At 38.0% G+C, this 25,407-nt stretch overlaps 1 protein-coding gene across 2 annotated transcripts in view; it reads right to left on the bottom strand.

The window, feature by feature from the left end:
- grm4 (glutamate receptor, metabotropic 4) overlaps positions 1–25,407 on the bottom strand; it is a 183,895-nt gene that overhangs the window by 51,986 nt on the left and 106,502 nt on the right. For both annotated transcript variants that reach the window (XM_082189601.1, XM_082189600.1), the window contains exons 4-6: positions 11,284–11,419; positions 8,493–8,647; positions 7,216–7,356 (exon numbers count right to left, since the gene is read on the bottom strand). In XM_082189601.1, the coding sequence (XP_082045727.1) occupies positions 7,216–7,356; positions 8,493–8,647; positions 11,284–11,419 (432 nt within the window). The remainder of the gene's footprint in view (positions 1–7,215; positions 7,357–8,492; positions 8,648–11,283; positions 11,420–25,407) is intronic.

Here is a 25,407-nt window from a genome sequence, read left to right as displayed (position 1 = left end):
TGGACTATTTCAACATTTTCTTCACTGACTTTCTGGGCCGGCGAGTTTCGGTCCCTCTGGAAGCCTATGGAGGAGTGAGATAGCTCTCAGATTTAATCAAAAATATCTTAATTTGTGATCCGAAGATGAACGAAAGTCTTACATGATTGGAACAACATGAGGGTGAGTAATTACTGACAGAATTTTCATTTTTGGGTGAACTAACCCTTTAACTGAACAGCTTCGGAGTCATTGGAATGGTTATATTACTTATTTCGGGTTGAATGGTGGTCGTTTCGCACCCCCCTGGTGCCCGTGAGTGGAAAATACGCACTTGCAACTTTGAGCCGGCGGGCCGCCGGCCGCTGCGTCAGGAAGTCTCGCGTGATATCAGGTCTCGCGATGTAAACAATTGCTTTACGGCCAAAATAAATCTGCTAAAATGATGTCATTATTGCGCTCCCTCACGCTGTCCGAACCCGAATGAAGAAGACGTTTTAAAGAATGTCCCATCTGCTTTGATGTCGTTGATCTATAGCCTCTGGTGTCTGAGAATCACCAACGAGTTTTTACAACAGTGTTGTCAAATATCTATTCCGAAGCTGTGGGGGGAGCTCTAGAGAGAAACCTGCGAGCAAAAAGCGAGAATACAGCGAAGAAATCCCGAAGCTACTGAGTGCTGCTTTAATGCAAAGAATTTAATTAAAAATACATTTGAATTTGAATTTTACTTCTACCTACTATTAATGTTAGAAGCATAGCATGAAAACATTTTCAATTTAATTCAAATTCATTCATTTATATACCACTTGTTTGCACCTGGTATTAAGAAGCGTTTTGGTCGATCGGATCACAAGAAGATGAAGCTAAATACATATGTAAATGAGTTTTAAAACATTTTGAGCTTGTCCACTTTCGACCACTTTCCAGTCAAAAACGCATTAGACCGGATTGCTTTCGTAGTGTAAACGCTCATGTGGTCGAATGTGTTTGAACAGCCACAGAAGACCGCCTACTCTCCGCCTACTCTCCGCCTACTCCCCGCCTACTGACTTAATGCATAAAAATTATGGGAAGCATGCTAGCCAGACGGGATTTTAAACTTTGTCGGCTGAAGACCCAAGTTTGGTTTGAAGATGAAAAATGTACCAAGCACAATGTTCTCTCACCATTCCTGATTTCTATCACGCACTTGATATTTCGGCCTTGCGGCTGACAGAGCAGAAACGAAAGCTGCTGTTCTCCATCCGTTTTTTCTGTTATCTCCAGACTTATTTTGCCCATTAGATCGAAAGATCTGAAAAAAACTATACATTTACCCACCCATAGACTCTCCACGAAGAAATCAGGACAGAAGTGGTTGAAAGTGAACAAAAGAGATGGATTAAAATACAGGTGTAAACTGATATGTCTCTCCCTCGTCTACTTGTGATCCGATCGACCAAAACGCATCTTAATACCAGGTGTAAACAGGGCCAAACTTGCCTTACAATCCCCATTGAGTGTAAGTTGCAAGGAAGGAGAGATGCAAATAATGATAGAGCTTGTGCTGAGGTTGTGTTCACGGGTACAGCTTTGCTGTATATTGCTTTGCTCAAAAAGCAATTAATGTGCAAATGTTTGTGGAGTGACCACTCTTCTTAGTTTCGCTTCCTGCCAACACTATACATCTCAGTATGGTGGAAAAAAGTTATATATTCTTCACTAGTAGTTAACTTCAGGAGATTCACTTGGGTAACACATTTTTAAGTTTCTGTGCTAGGTTTTTGTGCTTCCTCTACAGGACAGGTGGTGTTATAATGGCAAATTTTGCACACACATATATGTTTTTCAGATTCATAAAGCCATTCTCACAAACTCTTGGACCTGCTAATCTAAATTAGCAGAAAATTGCTTACAAAAGCTTATTATGCAGAGCCTCATCTGCATACAATTTACATATACATACTGCGATCCAGACAGGTGGTAGTACCATATTTAACTTAATTTATAGTGTTAAGAATGTTTAGATAATTTTGCTGAAAATAAAACAAAGACTCTGATTAAGAAAAGTATTGCTGCACAGTAAGTGCTGTGCAGCGGACCGATGAAAGAATTTGCTCACCATTTTCTTAAACACTGCTTAAGTGTTTGAAATTAAGTGGCACAGGGCTGCACAATACAGCAGATCTGTGTGCATATTTACAGCAACATCATGCTTACATCCATGAATACCAATGATCAAACTGATCCAGACAGCTGACAAAAGATGTTTCCGCGGACCAATGGTCCATTCGACTCCAGAACTAACAACTCCATTTCAAGCTAAGTGTGCATTATACATTGATGTTTATTTTAAATAATTGTTTGGTCCGTTTTTTGAACTGAGAACGCAATTTATGCAATTTAGAACAAGCCACAATTCCACAAGAAATCCTCGCTTTGGTTAAAAATATACTTCTCATGGAATATCATGGGGAAGTTCTAAATGCAGTGCATCCATTACCAATCTTTCCACTTTATAGCTTATAAAAAATTTTTATAAAAAAATATTTTATAATTCCTGAATGACTGCATCTGATTTGAGTGCTTAACCCTATACATACATTTATAAAAACTAGAAATGGTACTTTCTGAGGGCCATTTTGTAGGAAATATTTGGGCCACTACACCATATATATTCTGTAACAATTAATTGAGATGCTTACACTGGAACTGCTTTTTCTGGTCATTTGGCAAAAACAAAAAACAAAAAAAAATGGATCAAATTAAACCTTTTTGCCAGCAGCAACATTTCCCTCCAATATTTATACCTTTTGAAACTAGTTAAATGAGGCATTTTGTGTACAATCAATACCCAGGCTAATATATATTTATCAGCATCAGTCAGTCCGATGCTACTCAGCTTTCAGACAATGTGCATGTAGATAATTACTGACTATCTGATGCATATTACACACAAAAAACTGCCAAGAATAAGAATGGTGCTATGCAATTTCATTAAGCCGCTTAGTAGCCTGTAGCAACTAGATTAGTGGTTCTCAACCATTTCTGCTTTAGGACCCAAGTGGAGCACCAAAATGGAACCCAAATTGTAAAAAAAAAATGCATTGGTCTTTTATACGTTTCTAGGCTTATTTATTTTCCAATCCTATCAATACATGATTATTTGACTATTTTTGGGTCACTACCCCACCGAAAACACTGAGTATAAGCTATAAAATGGACTCAAAAGTCAGGCTGCACGTCACCCCTACTCAAGAGAGCAGTGAAATCATGTAACTACAGCAAACAGATGTCAACAAGTTAAAGTTTGTCCTCCCATCCTCTGATATCACAGAGATCCATCTCAACATGTGCAATCCATAATCACAAGCTGTTCCCTGCATGGAGAATTTCCTGTATGTTCAACCCTGATAAAAGCAGAGCCGAGTGCTACAAACAGAGAAAGACAGAGAGCGAGAGATAGAGAATGGGAAGGAGGTAGAGAGGAGGGGAGGCAGAGAGAGCTGAACGCTGAGATATCCAGCCTTTTAATCCGACAGTAACCAGAGGGCTTTTGTGAGGGCTGGAAAATCGCAGCATTGATGTAGAGCACTCTTCTATCTCTGGCTGCTGGATCTTCGATAAGCGTGGGGGTCAACACAGTCTTTATATTCAAGCTTTGCATTCTCTCTGATAAAACAGCAATGCTATACATTGCACTCATTAACTTGCTATCGAATGCATTATCTAAATTAAATTCAACATGATGCATACATGTGATTTTGTACTAAATCTAACAGACACTACCATGCAAAAATGTGGGGTTGGTAAGATCATTTTAATGGGTTTGAAAGAAGCAATCCATTGCTCTGGTCTTCAGTGTCACATGATCCTTCAGAAATAATTATAATATGCTGATTTGCTGCAAATAAACATTTCTTATTATCATCAACGTTAAAAACAGTTGTGCTGCTTTAATTTTTGTGGAAACCATTATTTGACAAATAGAAAGTTCAAAAGAACATAAAAAAAAAAAAATAGAGTATGGAAAATTTAATGATCAATTTAATTTGTCCTTTCTTAATGAAAGTATTGAAAAAAATCTTACTGACCCCTAAAAATGCCATTTTAAGCTTTTTAAATCAATAAACCAATAAAGTCATTTGATTGTGGGGTCAGATCTTGATGTCAAAACTATACCACAGTCAGATAGCACATTGGGACTCATTTGTGAAACATGAAACGAACAATTTGTGTAGCAACAGTTTTCCGAATGATTTACACAGAAATTGGTCTTGCACGTGTTTCATGAATTAGGGCCATTGAACAAGCTGACAGCACGTCAATAAAGGCCAAAAATCAGGCTTATGCCTCAAGGTGAAAAATATATTTGTGCCATTTGTGTTTTGCTTCAACCATTAACCTTTCTACAAAAAAAGGAACACTTTAAATAAGAAATATGACATCAAATGACTTCATCACTAGTTTTTCTAAAGTATAGCACTCTCCAACAGTGACATCAGTGGATTAAGTTTCAGCGGGGGACTTCCCTTGAGCTCGATGTGTTCTCACTAAGCTCCAACAGCGAATGTGAGGAGGGAACGGCAATATACTGGCAAACATTGATGTGATTGGTTGATTACACCGTCAGTGCACAAATCCACATCAACGGGTCAAACTGATGGAACAGGCCTGACTAATTACAGAGTAAACAACTCAATCATTTGGTCAACACTATGTTCAGGCACGTCCGAATCAAAGTGAACTTGAAATGACTTGAAATTATCTGTGAGTGAGCCACGTTTGTGAGCACTCAGCCTGGTTAAATTGAAGCTGCATCTCTGTGCCTGTGGCCATCATTACATCTGCAATGTTTACCAAAATAAAAAAAAGAAGGTGAATTCAACTAATAATAATAATCACCAAAAACAGTTAGTGATAAATATAATATGCATTAAATACTTATTATATGCTTACAAAAATATTATAGTTAGAGATGCACCAATATTTAAATTGTGTCCCATACGAAAAGGCAATAATTATTTTCAGGCTATGGCAATAATCTAAATTGTCAACATTATACTATTTTGACTAATCAAAAATAAAACAGTACAATTAGTGATTTTAATCATCACAACATACAGGAATGTACAGTATGGAAAATGTACATTAGAAGGATTTCTGAAGGATCATGTGACACCGACGATTGGAGTAATGATGCTGTACATTATTTTTTTTTAACTGTTATAATATTAATACACAATATTACTGTTTTTTGATCAAACAAATGCTGCCTTGGTGAGTATAAGATACATCTTTAAAGAACATAAAAATGGTATATATATAGTATTGTGCTGCTTGATTATTGGTATAAGCTAAATGCGGTTTCATAGGTCTTTAATCTGAAGTTCAACATCAAATAAATAAATAAATACTGCAAATAATACCTTGCATAGTGTATGTAAAACCCAGCTCACAGCTAATAAAATGAATGAAAGACAGTGTTGTCATAGAATCAGCTTTGATTCATACCCCAAATATGTTTCACAGATCCTCCATCACATTAGTCATTATCGAAAATGTCAGCTGGAATTCAGGCAAATCTGTGGGTGCCTGTTGACTCATGCATTAGCATTGTCCCTCTGAGGCTATATTTGAGGCTACACTGTAGTCTGTCTAGATGACAAAAAAAACAACAACTCCTCACTGTGCTTATAACACTATGCAAATCAAACTCAGAATTTTAACGGAAAGTACAGGTCCTGAATGCATGACATGCTAGGAACCATGCTAGCTAAACCTTAATGGAAAATACATGCAGATCTAGACTGTTAATCTCCATCAGCAGTTATTACAGCACTGAAAACACCCAGACCCTGGAGACCGTCGCTATGCTAACTCGAGACTCCACGCGAACGATAAAGGTTTATCCAGCCACAGCCGTAGTGGCCTCCGGTTCTGAATCCGTGCTTTCAGACAAATATTACATCCTCCCTTTGAGACAAAGCTGTTAGAGGATGCGACCCAGTTAAGGCTGCATTGTCTTTCACCATGAAGTTGTTTTCTTGAACTACAGTAATAAAGCTGTGCAAACAGTCTTAACACCATTTTCATTTCCCACGTGGCATTATAAATCTGCTACAATGTGCATGGCAAATGCCATGTTCTTTACATGAATAATCAAGCCTGATTTCAGCATTTAGTATGTGCAATACACTCACACGCCTCGTTTTTTTAGATGTGAACCATTGGGTGTTGCAAAACCATGCAAGAAATATATTCAAACACAAAACTACCACAGAAGAAAGAAAAAGTTGTGCTCAGTGGCATGTTTTGCATCTCATTCAAGCACACAGAAAACAACATACCATGTTTTTTGATCAAGTGAATAGAAGCACGGCATTTAATCACCAATGGCTATTCAAGAATGTAAGGTAACAATGATGAATTTTCTTGTGGGTGCAGCAATTAGCATAAAGAAAAAGTGATTTATTATGTTGTGGCGGAGCGATGGATTTTGTTTCAGGCCAGATACTTCTTGCAGCACGCTAAAGGCCAGCCATTACAAGTGAGCCCACTGACAAGGATTATGCACGGTGACATTTAGCGCGCTGAGATGTTACAGTGAGCCCCTTTGCCACAGTCGCATATAATTTGGCTTCCGCCGTCTCTAGGAGGTCACCGCACCGACACTGAACCGAGAGGTTAATATCCTGCCCTGCTTACTGGTGCAGTGCAGTAAGCGCTGTAATGCTCGGTAGGCTACAAGCTGAGAATTAGATGCGCTACCGTAACCACCCTCGAAAAGGTCTGCCGGCGGAAACCCCTCCTCGTAAGATCGCAACCTGCACTGATTGGATGAAGCCTGAAATGTGTTGCTAGGAGTCAACCTTTCTCCACAGCCAAACGTGCGGGCTCTGACCAGGGCTGAACTTATGACTGACGGTGCCGCCAAGGGCGGCTCTTCCCCCGAGAGAAGGCTCGAATCAATTAAAGATCATCATCTCTTTTCCAATTGGCTGGATTGCATTGGTTCTGTGTGCTTAGCGTAGGGATGCTGCTGCTGTGCATCAGAAAACATCAGACATAGAACAGCTTTTCTGTGGTATGACTAATCAGACTCTGGTGTAAACAAAGGCCCATTTCAGGCGATCTGAGAAAAGCAGGCCTAGTCTTTTACGATAGATTTGGCTTCTCCCTTTTCTCACTTTCTCTCTTTTATGGAGCTCTGTGAAATGGAGTATTGCCAGAGGGAGAGGGAGAGATACTTACTTGTGCATTTCTTAATGCCAGATCCCTTCTTCAAGGCATGGCGGCTGAGCTTGCAGTTGAAATTGTTCTCCCAGAACTCTGCAAACCAGATATTCCTCCGGTTGTTCTCGAGCGTGCGGCTGGTGAAGTAGCGATCAAAGCCTGAGGGTAGATCGATGAGATCTGTGTCACTTTAATGCGCTCTGTCAGAGTCAAAAGCTCTCAGCCAATGAACTTCAGAGAGCAACATGATTTGACGGAACATTTGCATGTTGCATGTAATTTTTGTCTCACCGAGAATGTTCTATTTTGCTATGAAAAGTTCACCCAAAAATGATATCATCATTTACTCGTCCTCAAGTCATTACAAATAAGTTGCTATTTTTCTGTGGAACACATAGGGGGCATTTTTTGAACAATCTTCATGCAGTTTATACTGCAGTTACCACAGCAGTTATTTTGTTGTAAATTAACTGGTATATTTTCATTTGATTAAAAGCTTGATTAAATTGTTACAATTTTATGAAGTCATGTCATTAGACAATTTTTATGATAAATTAGTTTTGAAGCATATAACAGAAAAAAAAAACAAGAAAAAAAAAACACAGAATTTGGGGGGAAATGGATGGTTTATGGATTTAATGGGCCCCATATTAAAAGTTAGCTTACTCTGTGGAGTTTACTTGCATGTAAACAAAATGTTACGTGTACATGCATTTCTTTCCTTGTTAAAGAATATTGTGATAAATATCAATATAAAATGATGTGGTATTGTGTTGTTCTGAAATAATAATAATAATAATTTTTTTGCCATATTGTTCAGTCCTACACACAAGATACTTGATGATGTCATTAACAATTAATCAGAATGCACCATATTTAAATGGAGGCTTTTCAGTGAATTACGACTTACAATTTGGTCCGTTGATCACACAAAACCATAAAATGGCTTTAAAAGACTTGGAATAAAAGCATACAAGTCGATTGACCACTTCTATAGTGCTCTTTCAGAGCTTGCTGGTACTTTTTTGTATGGAAAAGTGCTGGATGAGGATATTTCAAAGTCCTCTTTTTGTGTTCCACTGAAGAAAGTAAGTTGCATATTTGAAGGAATTTTTGTTTTTGAGTGAACTATTCCTTTAACACAATGCATGCATCATAACTTGTTATGATTACTAAATGCATCACAAGTAGCTAATGTGTTGTCATAAAACATTAAGCACACGCTCTGGTTCAGAACTGCTCTCTAATGGATGAGAGCAACCACTGACAAGTGGAGGATTTAATCTGTCACTTGCCTCTGATGGACTGTCGTTTGGGTAAGATGGTGACAGCTCCCTCTGCCATTTCCTCCTGGTGAAGCACTGGCGATATTTTCGAGCCCCAGCTATCTGACCCCACCCACAGGAAGTGACCCGTCTGATTGGCTTTTTTTGCTGCCTGGAGTAGCCGTCTGTTAAAAGATGAGTGCCAGTAAAAAGTTGAATATACAGTAGGCTTTTCTACCAGGCTCTGAGTCACATCAACTCTAATTACTTGTTTGCAATTATTGTCTACTTTCTGTGGTGCTTTGGTGATTCTCCATTTACAGTAACTGCAAATCAATGTGTTATTGAAAGGTCAGTATTGACACTGCTCAGCGCAGAAATTTCTAAGCATTCTCCGTCAGGCACAGTAGCAATTGATGTCAAAATTAGTCATGCACAACTGACAGCAAAAGCATTTCCCCAAGATAATAATGGCTCAATAAAGTATGTTTCAGGCGGTGCACACAAAATCATTTTCTGTCTTTTAAACAGACACAGACACATCTTCGCATGCAGTTTTCCATAAGCCGTGGAATACATTTTCTGGGCTTATATGCTAGTAACTTATCAACATTTTAATAACTGAATTAAATTCGCCCACATCTTTGCCGGCTATGCCCTTGCTGCTATTTATTTACCTACATTAAACATGAGATGCCATTCCCAACACATTTTACTTTCAAAATGAAGCAATAACTACAGGGGTTGGAGAATGAAACTGAAACACCTGGTTTTAGACCACAATACTTTAATAGTCTGGTGTAGGGCTTCCTTTATCAGCCAATACAGCATCAATTCGTCTTGGGAATTGTCCTTCACAGTGGCCAGAGGGATTTTGATCCATTCCTCTTGAAGAACAGTGGCCAGGTCACTATGTGATGCTGATGGAGGGAAACATTTTCTGATTTGCTCCTCCAAAATACCCCAAAGTGGCTCAAAAATATTTAGATCTGGTGACTGTGCAGGCCATGGGAGATGTTTAACTTCACTTTCATAACCATCAAACCATTCTGTCACAAGTCTTTCTGTGTGTATTGGTGCATTATCATGCTGATACATGGCACCCCCTTTAGGGTACAATGTTTGACCATTAGGTGCACATGGTCCTCCAGAATGGTTTGTTAGTCCTTGGCAGGGACGCGCCAATCAAGCACAGTAGAGAAATGCCATGATATAGCAGCCCAAACCATCACTGATCCACCCGGTGCTTCACTCTGGACAGCAACAGCCGGGTGTTAAGGCTCTTTGGGGCTTCTCCACACAGGAACTCCCATGGATGTGGGAAAGACAGTGAAGGTGGACTCATCAGAGAACAATACATGTTTCACATTGTCCACAGCCCAAGATTTGCACTGTTGGCACCATTGAAACATTTGGCATTGGCATGAGAGTCCAAAGGTTTTGCCTAAGCATCCCAACCATGAATATTGACTCTGTGGGGCTCCCGATGAACAGTTTTGGTGGAAAATGGAGAGTCGAGGTGCATGCGCATTTAATTCTGCATTGAGTTGGGCAGATGTGGTTTTATGTTTTTTGGATACAACCTGGGTTAGTACCTGGACAGACAGCTTTCTCTTGCGTCGACAGTTACTGTGGTTCGTCCTACGTGGTGGTATGTCGACATTATTCTGGATACATTAGCTCTAGAAGTCTTGATACACCTCAGAGACTTGCTGTCCTGGTTACAGATAAGCCAGTGAGACGTGCACTAACAATTTGTCCTCTTTTGAGCTCTAATATGTCATCCATTATGCTGTGTGGATTGCAATATTTTATGTACAGCTAGGCTATTGCTCAACTAATTCAACCTTCACACTCTGGGCTTATGGAATGTAAAATCAATGAAGATCGGCCACCAGGCCGCACATATATAGGCATGAAACCTCCAACACTATATTGGTCAGTATTTCAGTTTCATTGTCCAACCCTTGTACAACAAAAGCCTAATACAATTCCTAAATAGCCATTTGGTTATTGGTTAATATTAATCAACAATCTGCATGGCCGAGGTGACACCAGCTAAAAAGGAAACTTGAAGCAAGTTATCAAGTTGTTACATTCTAATGAAAGATATTTTTGGAATATCATGCAAAATAAAATCAAGAACATGTATAAAAATACAAAGAGTCCATTTTAATTTCATCATGTTGTCTATAAAGTTTCTTTTTTTCCATTAGGAAAAACATACTTTCTGAATTACAGGTGCATCGATGTGAACATGGATAAACAAACCATTATGATCTCAAGGACAATGGCTGACAAACAATAATTAGATAAGCATGATTAAACAGTCATCCTGAACGCTCAAGCAAGCAACAAATTGAAAAAGTTGGACCATAATTATTCCTTCAAATTAAAACGATTATTATTCAATGGATGTCTAATAGCACATTTAAGTGAAGGCTTTTTGTCAATTTTCATGAGAACAGCTGGGTTCTAATAGTTCTGATTAGGTACTCCAGGTGCTCATTGCTGGGGCATTGTAGACCTTCCCATGGGGCAAAATTAAACATGTTATAATAGAGGTCAGGGAAATTAGTTTTTCACCTCTATGCAGAGTCCTTGTTGTGTGTTTCAAATGTTAGATTAGAATACAATACACATGTTGGTATTTCTTTTATTAACTTTTTAACTCTGCAGAAGCCAATTAATTGCAGAAATGAGTTTAACTGCTTCGTCGTAGCCACAATAAAGAATTTCTACTATATAATTCCTGGAAAAAGAAAAATAGTATAATCCTTTAAGATAGTTGTTAATTTAAAAAACAACAGAATCCACTCACCTTATATCATCCTCATTTGCAAATATAATAACAACCCTCGCATTCGGATTTTCTCCCAGTCTCTGAATTATCTTATCAAACTCCCCTGGTTTTGGCTCACGGGGGATTTTCACCGACTGTGAGATACACACACTTCCTGTGAAAAAAAAAAGGTGTCATGATTACTAGTTGCAAAATAAAGAACAACATGTCGGAAAACTCCCATCGAACAGCTTATTACTGGTAGTCCTGTCCAAACTCACTGCACTGGTTGAGGGAGACGTTGCTATGTTTGGCAGCTCAAATATATTCTGTAAAGATAGGCATTTGTTACCGTAAGGAGCTATTTCAAACTGATCTGACCTTTAAAAATGACTTGGTAGTGTAACCTAGTGCAGTCAGATCTATTCCGATAAATATTAAATCATAAGCTCATTTAGATGTGACCACATAAAGCATATTTTTAGGTTACCTGAATTTTTTTTTTTTTTTTGTGTACTCGAATAGTACAATGTTCTAAATGCACCACAGAGCCATAGGGCCCTATCTTGCACCCAGCGCAAGTGACTTTGTACACCGACGCATGTATCATTCCTATTTTGCACCCGCGCAAAGCGGACTTTTCCCTCCACAGAAGCACGTCGGTAAGTTAGGAAATACACTTGCGCTCCCGGGGGCGGTTTCAGCGCAAAGAGGAGGCGTGTTCCGGCGCAATCGTTCCCTCATGGTATTTTGCAGGTTTAGAAAACAATTGCGCCACTAACCAGGAAAAAATAGTTTAAAGTCAGTGGCGCGTTGCCCATGTTATTCATATGCTATTTTAAGGGCGCATGCTTGGCCATAATCAATGTAGCGTGTGCACAACGCGCATACACTTTGATTCTCTCATCTACAGAGAAAGCAGCAGTTTTCATTTTTGCAAATCATACATTATTACGATAGATAGATAGATAGATAGATAGATAGATAATTTATTATAAAAGCATACATCTAGCTTACACATTTACCCAAATTATCATACGCCTGTTTAACCGAAGTTAATTTGGGTGGGTTTCTCCATTTCAATGTAACTTCTCTCTTTTACGGCCGTGACGAGAGCGTTGCTCTCCTTGGCAGTGAACCGCTCCTGGCGCGCGCCTGGCAAATCCGCCGTTACAATAGCAATCCGCTATGGAAAAAGCGCATCTGCTCTTAAAGGGAATGTGAGATGACGCTCTGATTGGTTTATTTCACGTTACGCCCAAACCACACCTATGAATAATGAAGCTACTTCAGACCAACCCATTTTAGATTTGCGCCTGGCGCAAGAGTCATTTATCCCGCCGGGAAAATAGCAACAGCGCCGAGACCCGCCCACAAAGTTACTTGCGCTTTGCGCTTTGACACTTGCGTTTCAGATCGTTAAAATAGGGCCCATAGTGTTTATACTCTACAATGAAGTCAAGTGGCTTGCTTTATCCGTATCATTTTTTCTGCACTGTCGACTGAGATCAATACCAGACCCCCTAAGACCAAGGCCAAGACCTGCCGGTCCAAGGGACCTGAAAAATAGAAGATACTGAATTTATTGCAGCATTCAATCAATGAGATACTTTGTATAGTGGCTAAGTAGCCATTCAGAGCTGTGGAATTGTCTGTAATGGTCAAGATACCGTACCCGCCAGTGCTGGAGGTAATTAGGTATATTAAACTAGACTGTGAGACTTTCAGAGAACATAAGCTGAGACCCATATCCAGAACATGACTTACATTTTGAAACCCAGAACAAGACTGAGTTGAGCCTTTCTATATTAAAGGCACAGCTAAATGTGATTTTTATTATAATGGATTTATGAGAAGATTGTTTCAAAAGTTAAAAGTTATATTTTTTAAAGCTTATTAAAATGTAAAAATTAGGGTTTTCCTCTTGTTAAATGGTAGAAAAATCTGGATGTTCTACGGAGAATCTTCATTATTTAGCCTTGGATCCCGAATGTGTTAAAGCTTTGCTCTGCTGGGTCCTTAAATTGCACCAGTTCTCAGTATCAATGTATTGTTTTGTTATTGTGTACTTTACTGTGTTTAACAAATATGCTACCGCTTTTGTTGTAGAGAATCTAATCGTTGCAATCTCCAACCCTCTTACTTTCACAGATGCCTTAAATTAACCTCGTGTCATATCAGCAAATAGTCATATGCAGATTAACTGGGAAAAAAAGAGTGCATAATAATAAGCTCATTAAACTTCTTATATCCTTTCTGAGAAAACACTGAGCCCTTGTAAACCTCCACACAAACCGATAGTTGCCGTTCCAAGGAGAGGGCGTTTTCAAAGCGTTTGACCTGTCCTCGCTGAGAGCAGGGCCGGTTCTAGACATTAGGAGGCCCTAGGCAAAATTCATGTTGGAGGCCCCCCACCCCCAATAAAAAAACACTTGAAACAAATATGATTCCTAACCTTTTTATTTATACAACATTTAATTTTAAAAGCAGTATATTTTTACTTACACAGTACATAAGTTTGGACACATTACTATTTTTAATGTTTTTGAAAGAAGTTTCTTATGCTCATCAAGCCTGGATTTATTTGATCAAAAATACAGAAAAATAATATAGTGAAATATTATTAAAATTTAAAATAATGGTTTTCTATTTTACTATACTTTATATTTATGTGATGTAAAGCTGAATTTAGGGTCACGTGATCCTTCAGAAAACTTTATAATATTCTGATTTATTATCAAATGTTAGAAATGGTGCTTAAAGGAGAAGTTCACTTTTAAAATGAAAATTCTGTCATCATCACCCTCATGTTGTTTCAGACCTGTATGAATTTCTTTCTTCTGCTGAACACAAAGGAAGATATTTAGAAGAATGTCAGTAACCAGACAGTTTTTGGGTCCCATTGACTTCCATAGTAGGAAAAAAATATACTATGGAAGTCAATGAGACCAGAAACTGTCTGGTTACTGACATTCTTCTAAATATCTTCCTTTGAGTTCAGCAGAAGAAAGAAATTCATACAGGTTTGAAACAACATGAGGGTGAGTATATGATGACAGAATTTTCATTTTAAAAGTGAACTTCTCCTTTAATATTTATTTTATAACCTGTGATACTTTTTTTCAGGATTTTTGATTATTAAAAAGTTGTTTTAAAAAAGTCTTCACTATCACTTTTTATATATTTAACACATCCTTGCTGAATATTCCTGTTTTTTTCTGTATTTTTGATCAAATAAATGCAGGCTTGTAGAGCATAATAATAAACTTCTTTCAAAAACATTAAAAATAGTAATGGGTCCAGACTTTTACCGGTACTGTATGTACATATTATTCAAACTTTATCTAAGGTAATCTCTTTTTTGTTTAATGAAGATGTTATTGTTGTTGTTGTTATTTTGCTGTTTTATTCAATTTATTCACAGTTCCAGAATCCCACTTCAGTAGATGAGCATAAGTGCTTTTATATTGCATTGCTACCTTAAATATGCTATACACACAAATCAAGTGGAAGAGAAAGACACGATCGCTACTGAGCAGAAAAAAATATATAAACTGATATTATTGGCGTAATGTCAGGTATAATCTAATCATCAGCAGAATTTAGAAGATAGACCCATAGATATGAGATCCTTTATTTGAAACATTTAAAAATGTTGTAGTGTGTTGGCTTTTTAACTTAGAATACAGACGTCTTGTCTTTTAATTTTGTAGCTTTTTTACTAGTCAGCTCCGGACGCGATGTTATTCATTGTACGCGCAAATTCAAAGCGTCTCGTCTGGGCACGTTAATGACGCTCGCGCTCTTTTAAACTCGTAATAAAGCGGTGAATGATTTTTCCAGAAATGACGCTGATCTACAGTACAAGTTTATATTTAGAATACATTGCAATCACTCCAAAATAGATGACGACAACTCACACACCTGCATTATGAGCTGTGCTTCTTTGTGTGCTTATTAGGCTTTTGCCTCGCAGCACCTTATGGATGCGTTCGTTACACATACTTTCAGAAGCCGGCACCCGCTTTGTAACGGACACATTAATTGGTTTAACTGCAGTAATGTAACAGTCTATGGTTAAGATAAACATCGTCACTATTTTTTAGTTAATTAATAAATATTGAAATAAATTGTAGATAGGACATTTGTACATTTTATTATTTATTTATTTATTTTTGTCCCTCTGTCTGGGCCCCATCCCGCCAATCGGGCCCTAGGCACGTGCCTAGTTTGCCTTTGCGTTAATCCGGCTCTGGCTGAGAGACGAACACTGATTTGCTTTAATTAGACAGAAAAGAGAACCCTCAAAGATGCCATATGGAGAGGCTTCCTAGCGGCAGGAGTCTTGGAGTCACTTGCAGCCCTCTGCTGTGTGCATATGCTACGTTGAGTCAGGAGATATTTTAAATGACTGAAGGCCTCAAGGTAAGAACTCCAAATGTCACTGAATGAGACAACATTAAAGCAGACAAAGTCACACAGTGACTTGGGTGGATGTGTATGAAACTATTGTTTTATTATATTCTAAATAGGGATGTCAACGATTAATCGACGATCGATTAATTGTCGATAATACATTTAATCGATACAACTTATCGATCATCGATTAAGCAGGTCTTCATGCGCGTGCGTGCTGCTCAACCGCGAAACATGTAAAGCGAGCGCGCCGGAGTTATGTTTGGGACCATTTTACACGACCAAGTTTGCGTGTGCATTCGCAGCCTTTTGTTTTGTGCAAATGTAAGTTGTAATACTGTTTATTTTCTGTAGGCCTATCTATATCTGATTGATCTCATATTGGATGCATTTGGTTAAGAATTAACTCTGTAGTAAAGCGTCAGCTTCAGCGCGCGCAGCTCAAACGGCAGTGCACGACTAATAATGACTATTGGGACACTAATATTACATAACATTATAAAGAGAACAATATTGTAATAAAACATTGTGAATTATTTGGGTTTAGTTGCCGTGTCGCGTTGCTCCAGGAAGACCGCGTCCACAACATGAGTAGTTCTGAATGAATGGCACGTAACTTAGTTCAAGTTCACTTGTGCATGAATTTGCGTCATTTTGTGCAGATATCATTTGTAATATTATGTTTATTTTGAATATACCTGATTAATCTCATATAGGACGCGTTTCTTTTAGATAAATAACGTGCTAGCAAAGTGCTCCAGTTTAACGGTAGCAGATTCATTCAGCGCGTGCAGTTGTTCCAGGAAGAGCGCGTCCACAACAGTCACACATTCTAAGCGCATATGAGGCGGCGTTGGTGACACGTTGTATTAGTAGTTATATTTGATTATTAAATAATTAATTTAATTATCAATCACATAGAAACATTTTACAATCCTACTAGCCCTTTATTTATATTTAAAACCATTCTAATTGATTTGGTGAGGAACATAGCGTTTTGAGCAGCATTTGCAGACCCTGTCATGCTGTCATAGCCACTGCAGTAGACGCATATCGCAGTATTAAGGCTAACGATTAATCGATTAATTGATCGTTAATTTAAACGACGATCGATCATGGGAATTTCATAAAGTATTTTACAGTAGAAAAAGGAGACAGACAGACAGACAGACAGACAGACAGACAGACAGACAGACAGACAGACAGATAGATAGATAGATAGATAGATAGATAGATAGATAGATAGATAGATAGATAGATAGATAGATAGATAGATAGATAGATAGATAGATAGATGACAGACAGAAAGACAGATGAAGAGAACTTAAAGAGAATTGCAAAAAATAATGATTGTTTCCAATCAGGTTTTCCAGAACTTCCCATCTGCCATTGGTTGTCCCACCCCAAACTCACACCATTGGTTGAACCAATGCTGATGTGTCAGTCTAATGCAATTTAGAATTGTACTAAAATGGTTATGTTCGCACACAGTACCTGTTGTAATAGAATTACACTTTAATCAAATTTAGCTCATTTATTTTTAATATAAAAATACTTTGTAAAAGGAACAAATGGTGTTTTGATGCATTCAAGAACGTCTTGCATGAATTGACCAAAATATGCACAAGCATTTCCAGCAGGGTTATATTTGATGCTTAATCAAATAATAACGAACAGCAGGAGGGGTGATCTGAGAACAGATGGGTACTGACAAGATGGAGAAATATAGGAGTTCTTTGTGTGGGTAGGTCAGTTTTCTATTTATTTACTTCTTTTTTGGAACCGACTTCCTAAACAGATTGAAAGTAGCTCTTTCTGTGTCCATGGAAACGTATGGCATGAGCAATGTATTAAGAAACTTCCAATAAAGTAGAAGTAACAATAATTTGATAATGCAATTTGAGATCAAATGTTCTTAAGAATTGGAACATCTATTATTCCCAGGGGTCAGGGATTGGCTGTTAACAGACCCTGATGGCTATTTGAAAAGAAAGAAAGAAAGAAAGAAAGAAAGAAAGAAAGAAAGAAAGAAAGAAAGAAAGAAAGAAAGAAAGAAAGAAAGAAAGAAAGAAAGAAAGAAAGAAGACCAACTTCTTGTTTCAAATGTAAATACATAAAAGTGCTTGTCAAAACATTTCATAAGGTCTTTAGGGAAATATATAAGAAGAAAAAAAAATGCTCAATCTAATTTTGTGAGAAGGCTCTAATAATATCAATGACACATTCAGAGTCAAGCCCAGAGTCAAAGTGACAGGATGTCAGAACTTGATCGCCTGATTGGTGGCAGAGTCAATTATCCTTTCCAGACACATTGTGAAAAAAGCTCAAGAGAAGATACTAACAAAGCATCCATATGTTTTAGAAGCCTGTCTTGGCTAACAATTAAAGGGACAGTTCACCCAAAAATAAATATTCTGTCATCATTTATTCACCCTCATCTCATTTCAAACCTATATGACTGTCTATTGTCTGTGGAAAAAAGAAAAGAGAATTCTGAACAATGTTTCTATTCAATTACAATGGAGAGAAGCTTCAAAAAGGACAAGAAATCAGGTATCATAAAAAACATATAGTTATGCGCTAAATTCCAAGTCTTCCTAACCCTTCCTAACAGACAGAAATAAAAGTTATATTTAAAGGCGAGTAAATTTTAATTTCTCTGTGAAACATTCACTTAAATAGCTCATTTCAAGTCATATAGATTTTCTATTGTACCAATTTATATTTTCACTAGAGAAAAAGAAGCTGATTCATTATTTCTACATTCATAAAGTAGCACACAATGGAGGAAAAAAAGTTGTTTGTCTTCTTCCTTGAAGCAAAAGTTTTGTCTTAGGATTTGAGACTTTATGCCTCTGTCGTCCCTTTTAAATCGAACACGGTAAACCCAGACAGAGTCGCATTTTCACGAGTGACTGGATGTCTATGTTTTCCTCAAGAACTCCCACAGACTTCACAATGATAAAGAACCCTAGCAATCCACAACGTCAACTGGGATATCTAACTATATATATATATTTATTTAAAAAATCCCTTTTAGCAGGGCACTTTTATCAACAGAATCCGTACTGCATTTGCACCTCGCCTGGAATGAAGCATGCATGGTTTCTGAGAACAGCCTGAGCAGAATCTCAGAGGAGAGTAAATGTCAGACTGAATCTTGAGCACTATATATAATAATCTACATGTTTGTCTCCAGTAATTATGAAGGTTATAATTATTGATCCATTATTACAAAGCCTTAGGTAACTCACCATATGACTAACCTCCCTCTTGATTAGATTTACCAAGGCCTCAGAGGTTTCTATTTGGATCTCCACATGGAATCAATTACAGCAGGCAAATCTTATTTATCAAATATTGTAGATTTATGTATGCTGAGAGCAGCATAGGCTGTTTACTTTGTTATTGTGCCATGCTGCGACTGAAGATTGCTCATCACTCAGCGGTGGCCCAAGTCAACTCCACAGTACCATTGGGCAACCATTTTCCATGGTGATGTATGCTACTGGCACCTTTCAAAACTCTCCAAATCTATTCCTTCATTTCAGAATTCGACCCTTCAAGGTCCCTCAGCAGCAAGCGCATTATAAATTTGGCCCATTACTGGAACCCAGAAGATATTGAAAATATCGAATGAGGTTCTGCTTGAAGGAGAGTCAACAAAGAGAACCGGTGCAGTATGTTTCCCATCAATGCCTCGGATGATCTTGTGCGGTAGGCTACTTATCGCACACAAACGTGTTCATTTGATTAGCGTGAACCTACTGCGGTATTAGATAACACACTCGGTTACAGACATTACAAGCAAATAACTGATATTGATACAGGGTTAAGATGTCACAAAGCCCTCCTTTGAAAACAGCTTAAAAGACAGAGGAGAAAAACAATAAGGCGTTTCACAAACATAGTGTTTTTCAGCTTTTTCCCTGGAGGCAGGACTGAAGACTGAATTGAATCATGTGCTGGTCAGGGCAAAAAAAAAACAAAAAAAAAATGAAGTCGGGAATGCCTTCGGGTCTGGAATTGAAGAGTGCTGTCTTGCGCTCAAAAGGTATGAGTCTGTATAGGGAATGATGAACAAATCATAAGATGATCAGACATTATGTGGCAAAGAGGCAGCTCTTCATGCCCATCTTTTAAAATGTATGGGCTAAGGTTAGTACATGGTCACCGTAATCAAACATCCATAGCCTACGGACCCTCAATGTAACAATATCTTTACTCTGGCCATTTTCTCTGAGGAGACAAGGGATGCCGTGCCTCCTTCAAAAAAAAAAAAAAAGATTTGCTGATTAATGGTTAGAAAAAGGTGACTATCGATATCTAAATAATTTACTCTATTGTTGCAGTTATTCTTTTTGAAGCAATGTTTGAAAAGTATAAACTTGTATATCTGTAAGATGTAAACAATATGTTAACATAAACATACAAAAATATTGGTTGCTTGTGGATAGTGGGAGATAAGACAATGGTGTTCCATATGCTTTCAATCCAGCAACCGTGCAAAAATCATTGTGAACAATAAAAGAAAACCTAGATCAACACAAACCCAGAAGATCAACACAAGTAACTGCTCTTTACCCATTCAATTTGTCTCTGATTCACTGCAGCCAGCTATAAATAACTGAGAGAATTCTGTGTACATCACATATTATATTACATTAAGTAAGCATTATTTATTAGCCTATCATGCAGAGATTCTACGAGGTGCAAGATACCATGCTCAGTCCCTTTGCTCTCTGTGGTACACCACTGCTCTATCATCTGCATTATTTATTCATCTGTTGCCATGAATTATGAAGGAATTAATCCAAGCAGGCAATGCTACACAAATATCATTTCATTCATAAACACCTTCAGTATAGGGCCCAAAAATCTGAGACCATGTTAAAAATCTGGAATTTCTTTTATTCATACATGGACAGGCACGGATTAACGCACAGACCTACTGGGCACTTGCCCAGGGCACTGGGCCAGCAGGGGGCCCTGTCAAATTTACTGTGTACATTCTTTTCAAATAATAATAATTATTTTTATTTTCAGTAAAATTGTGTTGAATATTGTGGAATAATGTGATTTTTTTTTTGCAGTTGCAAAGTTATTTAATATTTGATTTGATTTTAATGTAATGTAATAATTTTAATGTATTGCTGTGCTGTTGAGAGGGACATCTAGAGGCGAGTGAAAATCATTGCATAATATAAAGTCACACAAAAGTGAGTTTAAAACCACAACCAAGTGGATCAATGAAAAGAAAGCAAAAAAAGGACAAAGAAGCAAGAGAAGCTCACTAGCTAGAAAAGCTACCAACAATCTCCAGCTTTTTTAAAAATGCAAACACTGCTGATGCTAACAACAACGTTTCTGCTGCTAAAAAAAGTGAAGATGGCGCTAGCACAACTATCCGTGATGGCAGTGATACTGGCCGGCCTGTGATTACTACAACCCGCTGGCGCCGCAACAGCCGGCGGGTTGTAGTATGTCTAGGATGATCACCGCATCACAATGTCAGGATGATCACACTAAGAGTAAGACAGATGATGACCACCTGTTTTGGGAGACAACGACCCAGCATTGTGGGGAGATATAAAAAGGGATTCGGTGAGAAGTATTCTTATTAACAGAGGGGCTGCCGCTTTCCATAACCGAAGCTCAAAATATACTTCTTCCGTAAGGGATAGCGGTCTGGGTGGCAAGACCTCACTCACTTACCAAACGGCCAGATTGTGTCACGAGAGTGGCTTTTATACTCTCCATCAACGGGACAGGTGTTCTGCTATTCTTGCTAACTTTTCTCGTCCAAAAGACACGCCTTTACAGACGGATTCAGTGACTGGAAGCACCCAGAACGGATTTTTGAACATGAGAGGAGCCCAGGTCATATTTCCTGAATGCTAGCCTTATTGCATAGATCTAAAAACACTCAGGCGATGGACTCAGCTCTGGTCAAACAAATTGCTGGAGAGAGGGAACTATCTAGGAAATTTAGAGCTGTTATCTCATTTTGACCCCTTTCTATCGGAGCATATTAAAACACGCGGCCAAAAAGGAAGGGGAATTTTATCTTATTTGTCATCAAGTATATGTGAGGAGTTTATTGATGTCTTAGGAGAAAAACTAAACAAGTAATCGCGAATGAATTAAAGGATGCCAAATATTTTTCAGTCATCGCTGATTCAACACCAGATTTGTCCCACACAGACCAGTTAACATTCATCTTCAGATTCGTCAATGAGAAAGGGAATGTACTAGAACGATTCATAGCTTTTGAGCCCATTTCATGTCACACAAGTGAAAGTTTGCGTGATTACGTCATTAAAATGGTTAACAACCTTCGATTACACTGTAGAGGCCAATCGTACGATAATGCAAGTAACATGTCGGGCAGATACAATGGACTGCAGGCTCACATGAAACGGATAAATCCATTGATCCATTTCCACCTTGTGTTGCTCACTCATTGAATTTAGTAGGTGTAAACAGTAGTCCAGATGTTGAACAGTACTTTAGTCTGCTACAGTCGTTGTGTTCATTTTGTTCTGCATCTACTCGCCGATGGGCAAAAGTGTTTGAAAAGACAAACTTAACACTTAAGCATTTGTCTAATACTCGGTGGAGCTGTAGAGCTGATTCGGCCAAAGCTCTCTGGCAAAATTATAGTAATATAAGAGAGGCCTACAGTATAGCTGCAGATGAGAACGGAAAAAGGGACACACGCAATGAAGCATCGGGACTGCGCGCAAAGATGGACAAACTGGAAACTGCATTCATGGCGCAGTTCTGGAATACTATACTCGAACGATTCAACGTGACCAGTTTATGTCTACAAAAAAATGATATGGACCTTTGAACAGCGATGCGACTGCTTGAATCATGAGTTTGTATCAGCTCAGCGAGAACTATTTGAACACTTTGAGAGGAGTGCTTTAAGTGTGACAGGTGTATGTCAGTCTTATAAGCATGAAGTACAACGCATAACCTTTATAACCTTTCTGCTGCTTACCCTGATGACTTAACTGATGAGCTGATTCAGTTCAGATCTTTCATTTCAATGGAGCCGGACAGATCACCATCAAAAATTCTGAAAACAATTATTGATTATGGACTGCCTTCGGATTTCCCCAATGTGTATGTTGCCCTAATGCTTTTCCTCACCCTGCCAAAAGCAACTGTGAAGGAGAACGTTCATTTTCTCTCATGGTAAGAGTAAAAAAACGAACTAAGAAGCAAAATTGGCCATTGAATGCGATCTTGTGAGGGAACTGGATTTTGATGATGTTATGGAAGCGTTTTCACTGAGAAAATCGAGAAAGATACCCCCTCAGCTAAGGTAAAGTTAAACCAACTTTTTTGTTCTAAGCTAAATGCCTGTGGTGAACGACGCTACATGTAGGAATGTAAATGTAAATTATTAATGGACTTTTCTCCTGTGATATGATTTGGGGAGGTCAGAAGCTTTTTGATAGAGTATGTTGTACAGTATGTTGATAAACCAATTTGTGGTGTGAAAGTACAGAATATTGTGTGCATTCTCTCCCTGCGTATTAGTGTCATTGTTAATCCTGTATGATGGGGCATACAGGTGCAATACTGTTGTCAAAAAATTTGGTGAAGGGGGCCTTTGAGACATCCGTGCCCAGGGCACATCATCGCCATAATCCGTCCCTGTACCTGGATATAAACAAAGTTTTAGAATTTTGAATTAAAAAACACATGATATAAAATGAAGAAATATAAATTCTGCCCTATTTCTAGGTCACTAATCAAATTTGTGAAATTAAGCATTCAGTACTGATGAATTAGCTCCCTTTATTTTATTAAATAAAATTAAATAATAAATAAAATACAAATCCAAAGGTATTCTAAAAATCATGTTTCAATTCAACGTTTAACTTAAATTATTTTTCATCAAGTGATCTCAGACTTTTGGCTCCCAATGTAATTGAAGATCCTTAGGGATCAATCTTTGGAACAAAGGCAACTAAATATGATTGAAAATGCTTTCGTTTGTCCTTAAAAAACTGAATTTCTAAGTCATAGGGAAACATTTAATAGGATTATTCAGTTGGACATCCTACTCATCTACTGTATTACTGCGATGCAGAGACAGAATGGAGATATATGTGAGCAAAGCACCATGGGAGATTTTCTATCGACCCGCACAGCCAAGACTTAAGCTATTAATTATCTTTGTTTGTTTGTTTCTGCCTTCCTTTCTCATTCCCTGTCGTCCCTTTTCTTTCATTCGGGCTCTTGCTCTTTCTTTAGGCCCTGGACAGATGTGCAAACACTCCCATGAAGCTGTAAGGAGACGCCATGGCACTGCAGTGATGCTCATGGTTATTCATATCACGGCCCTCAAGTCTCACTCCATCCGTCCAGCATCCTCTAAATACAGCTGTGGGAGTGGTCTGGATAACTAGAGTTACATAATGGAACCTTTTATATGTGTATGAATAAAAAATAAAGCATGAATAAATGCACATAACTGTCACCATTCCTTCTGTCCATATCCAGCATCCAGCAATGAGTTACAATAAATCTTGGAGGTCTTATAAGCATTTTTTTTATAAGTACTTTATACTAGCATATTATAGCTAGGTTTGTCACAATACCAAAATCTGAGTAGTCGGTACACTGGAAATGAAAATTGGGGGGGGAGACATTATAAACCTGTCTCATGAATATTCATTAGGTGATATAATGTTCCCCCAGTGAGTGCTAGCCATATATGGATGACCATTTACTGATTGAGCGTTGATTCGATTGACTGCGGATGCAACCAGTGGACAGTGAATTCAGCTTGGTCTTAAAGTTGCCATTTTGCAGTGTTAACAGCCAACCAAAATGCTCTAAAAATCATTAGAAATGTATATTATTACAATTATGAATTATTTTAATAACATTTTGGATTCAAGACTAACCCAAATATTCTTAAAGCAGCTGTTTTTAATTAAGCAGCACCAAATTGCAGAAATAAGAATAAGAAGAAGAAGAAAAATTCTAAGAAATAATAAATAAAATAAAAATATTTATATTTTCATATTTCTTTAGTGTGTAATGTTGCTGTTTGAGCATGAACACAGACTGCAAAGTTACAAAGCACAACGTCACTCCAAAGGGAGTTATTCCAGCCTGATCTCACAGCAATTCGTACAAATTCTACAAGGTGGCTAATTCGTACAAATTCATACGACCTCACTCGTACGAATTAGTACGGTTTTTGCTAAATCATCCATATTTTACAAATTGCCCAATTCGTATGAATTCATACGAATGACCTACCCCTGACCCCGCCCCTAAACCTACCCATCACGTGGGTTTAGACAAATCGTACAAATTCGTACGAGTGAGGTCGTACGAATTCGTACGAATTAGCCACCTTTTTATCACTCATACGAATTCGTACGAATTGGTCGTGAGATAGCGTTGGTTATTCTCTATATCAGCAAACACCGTTTCTGAACTCCCTGAAACAACTCTATTGTAGTCTTGAGTTCTCTTCCAGGAAAGTATGCCACAATATCCCTCATTTAAATAATTCCCACCCAAGGCATTACATATTTATTTTTTTATTTTTTAAGTTCCAAGGCCTGGTTGAGTTGCATGTGCTGAAGAAACTCAAGGTTATGGTAAGGGGCGTGACATTTCCTAAACTTATTTTGCATTCAGTATCGACTATTTTAAGCTTTTAAGAACTTTAAAATATATATATAAATAAATAAAAATTATTATGCAAGAAAT

The sequence above is a fragment of the Leuciscus leuciscus genome, assembly GCF_965113295.1.
Source record: "Leuciscus leuciscus genome assembly, chromosome: 14".
Taxonomy (NCBI): Eukaryota; Metazoa; Chordata; class Actinopteri; order Cypriniformes; family Leuciscidae; genus Leuciscus; species Leuciscus leuciscus.
Note: the sequence above shows the minus strand (reverse complement) of the source record. Positions and strands in the feature narration are given on the sequence as shown.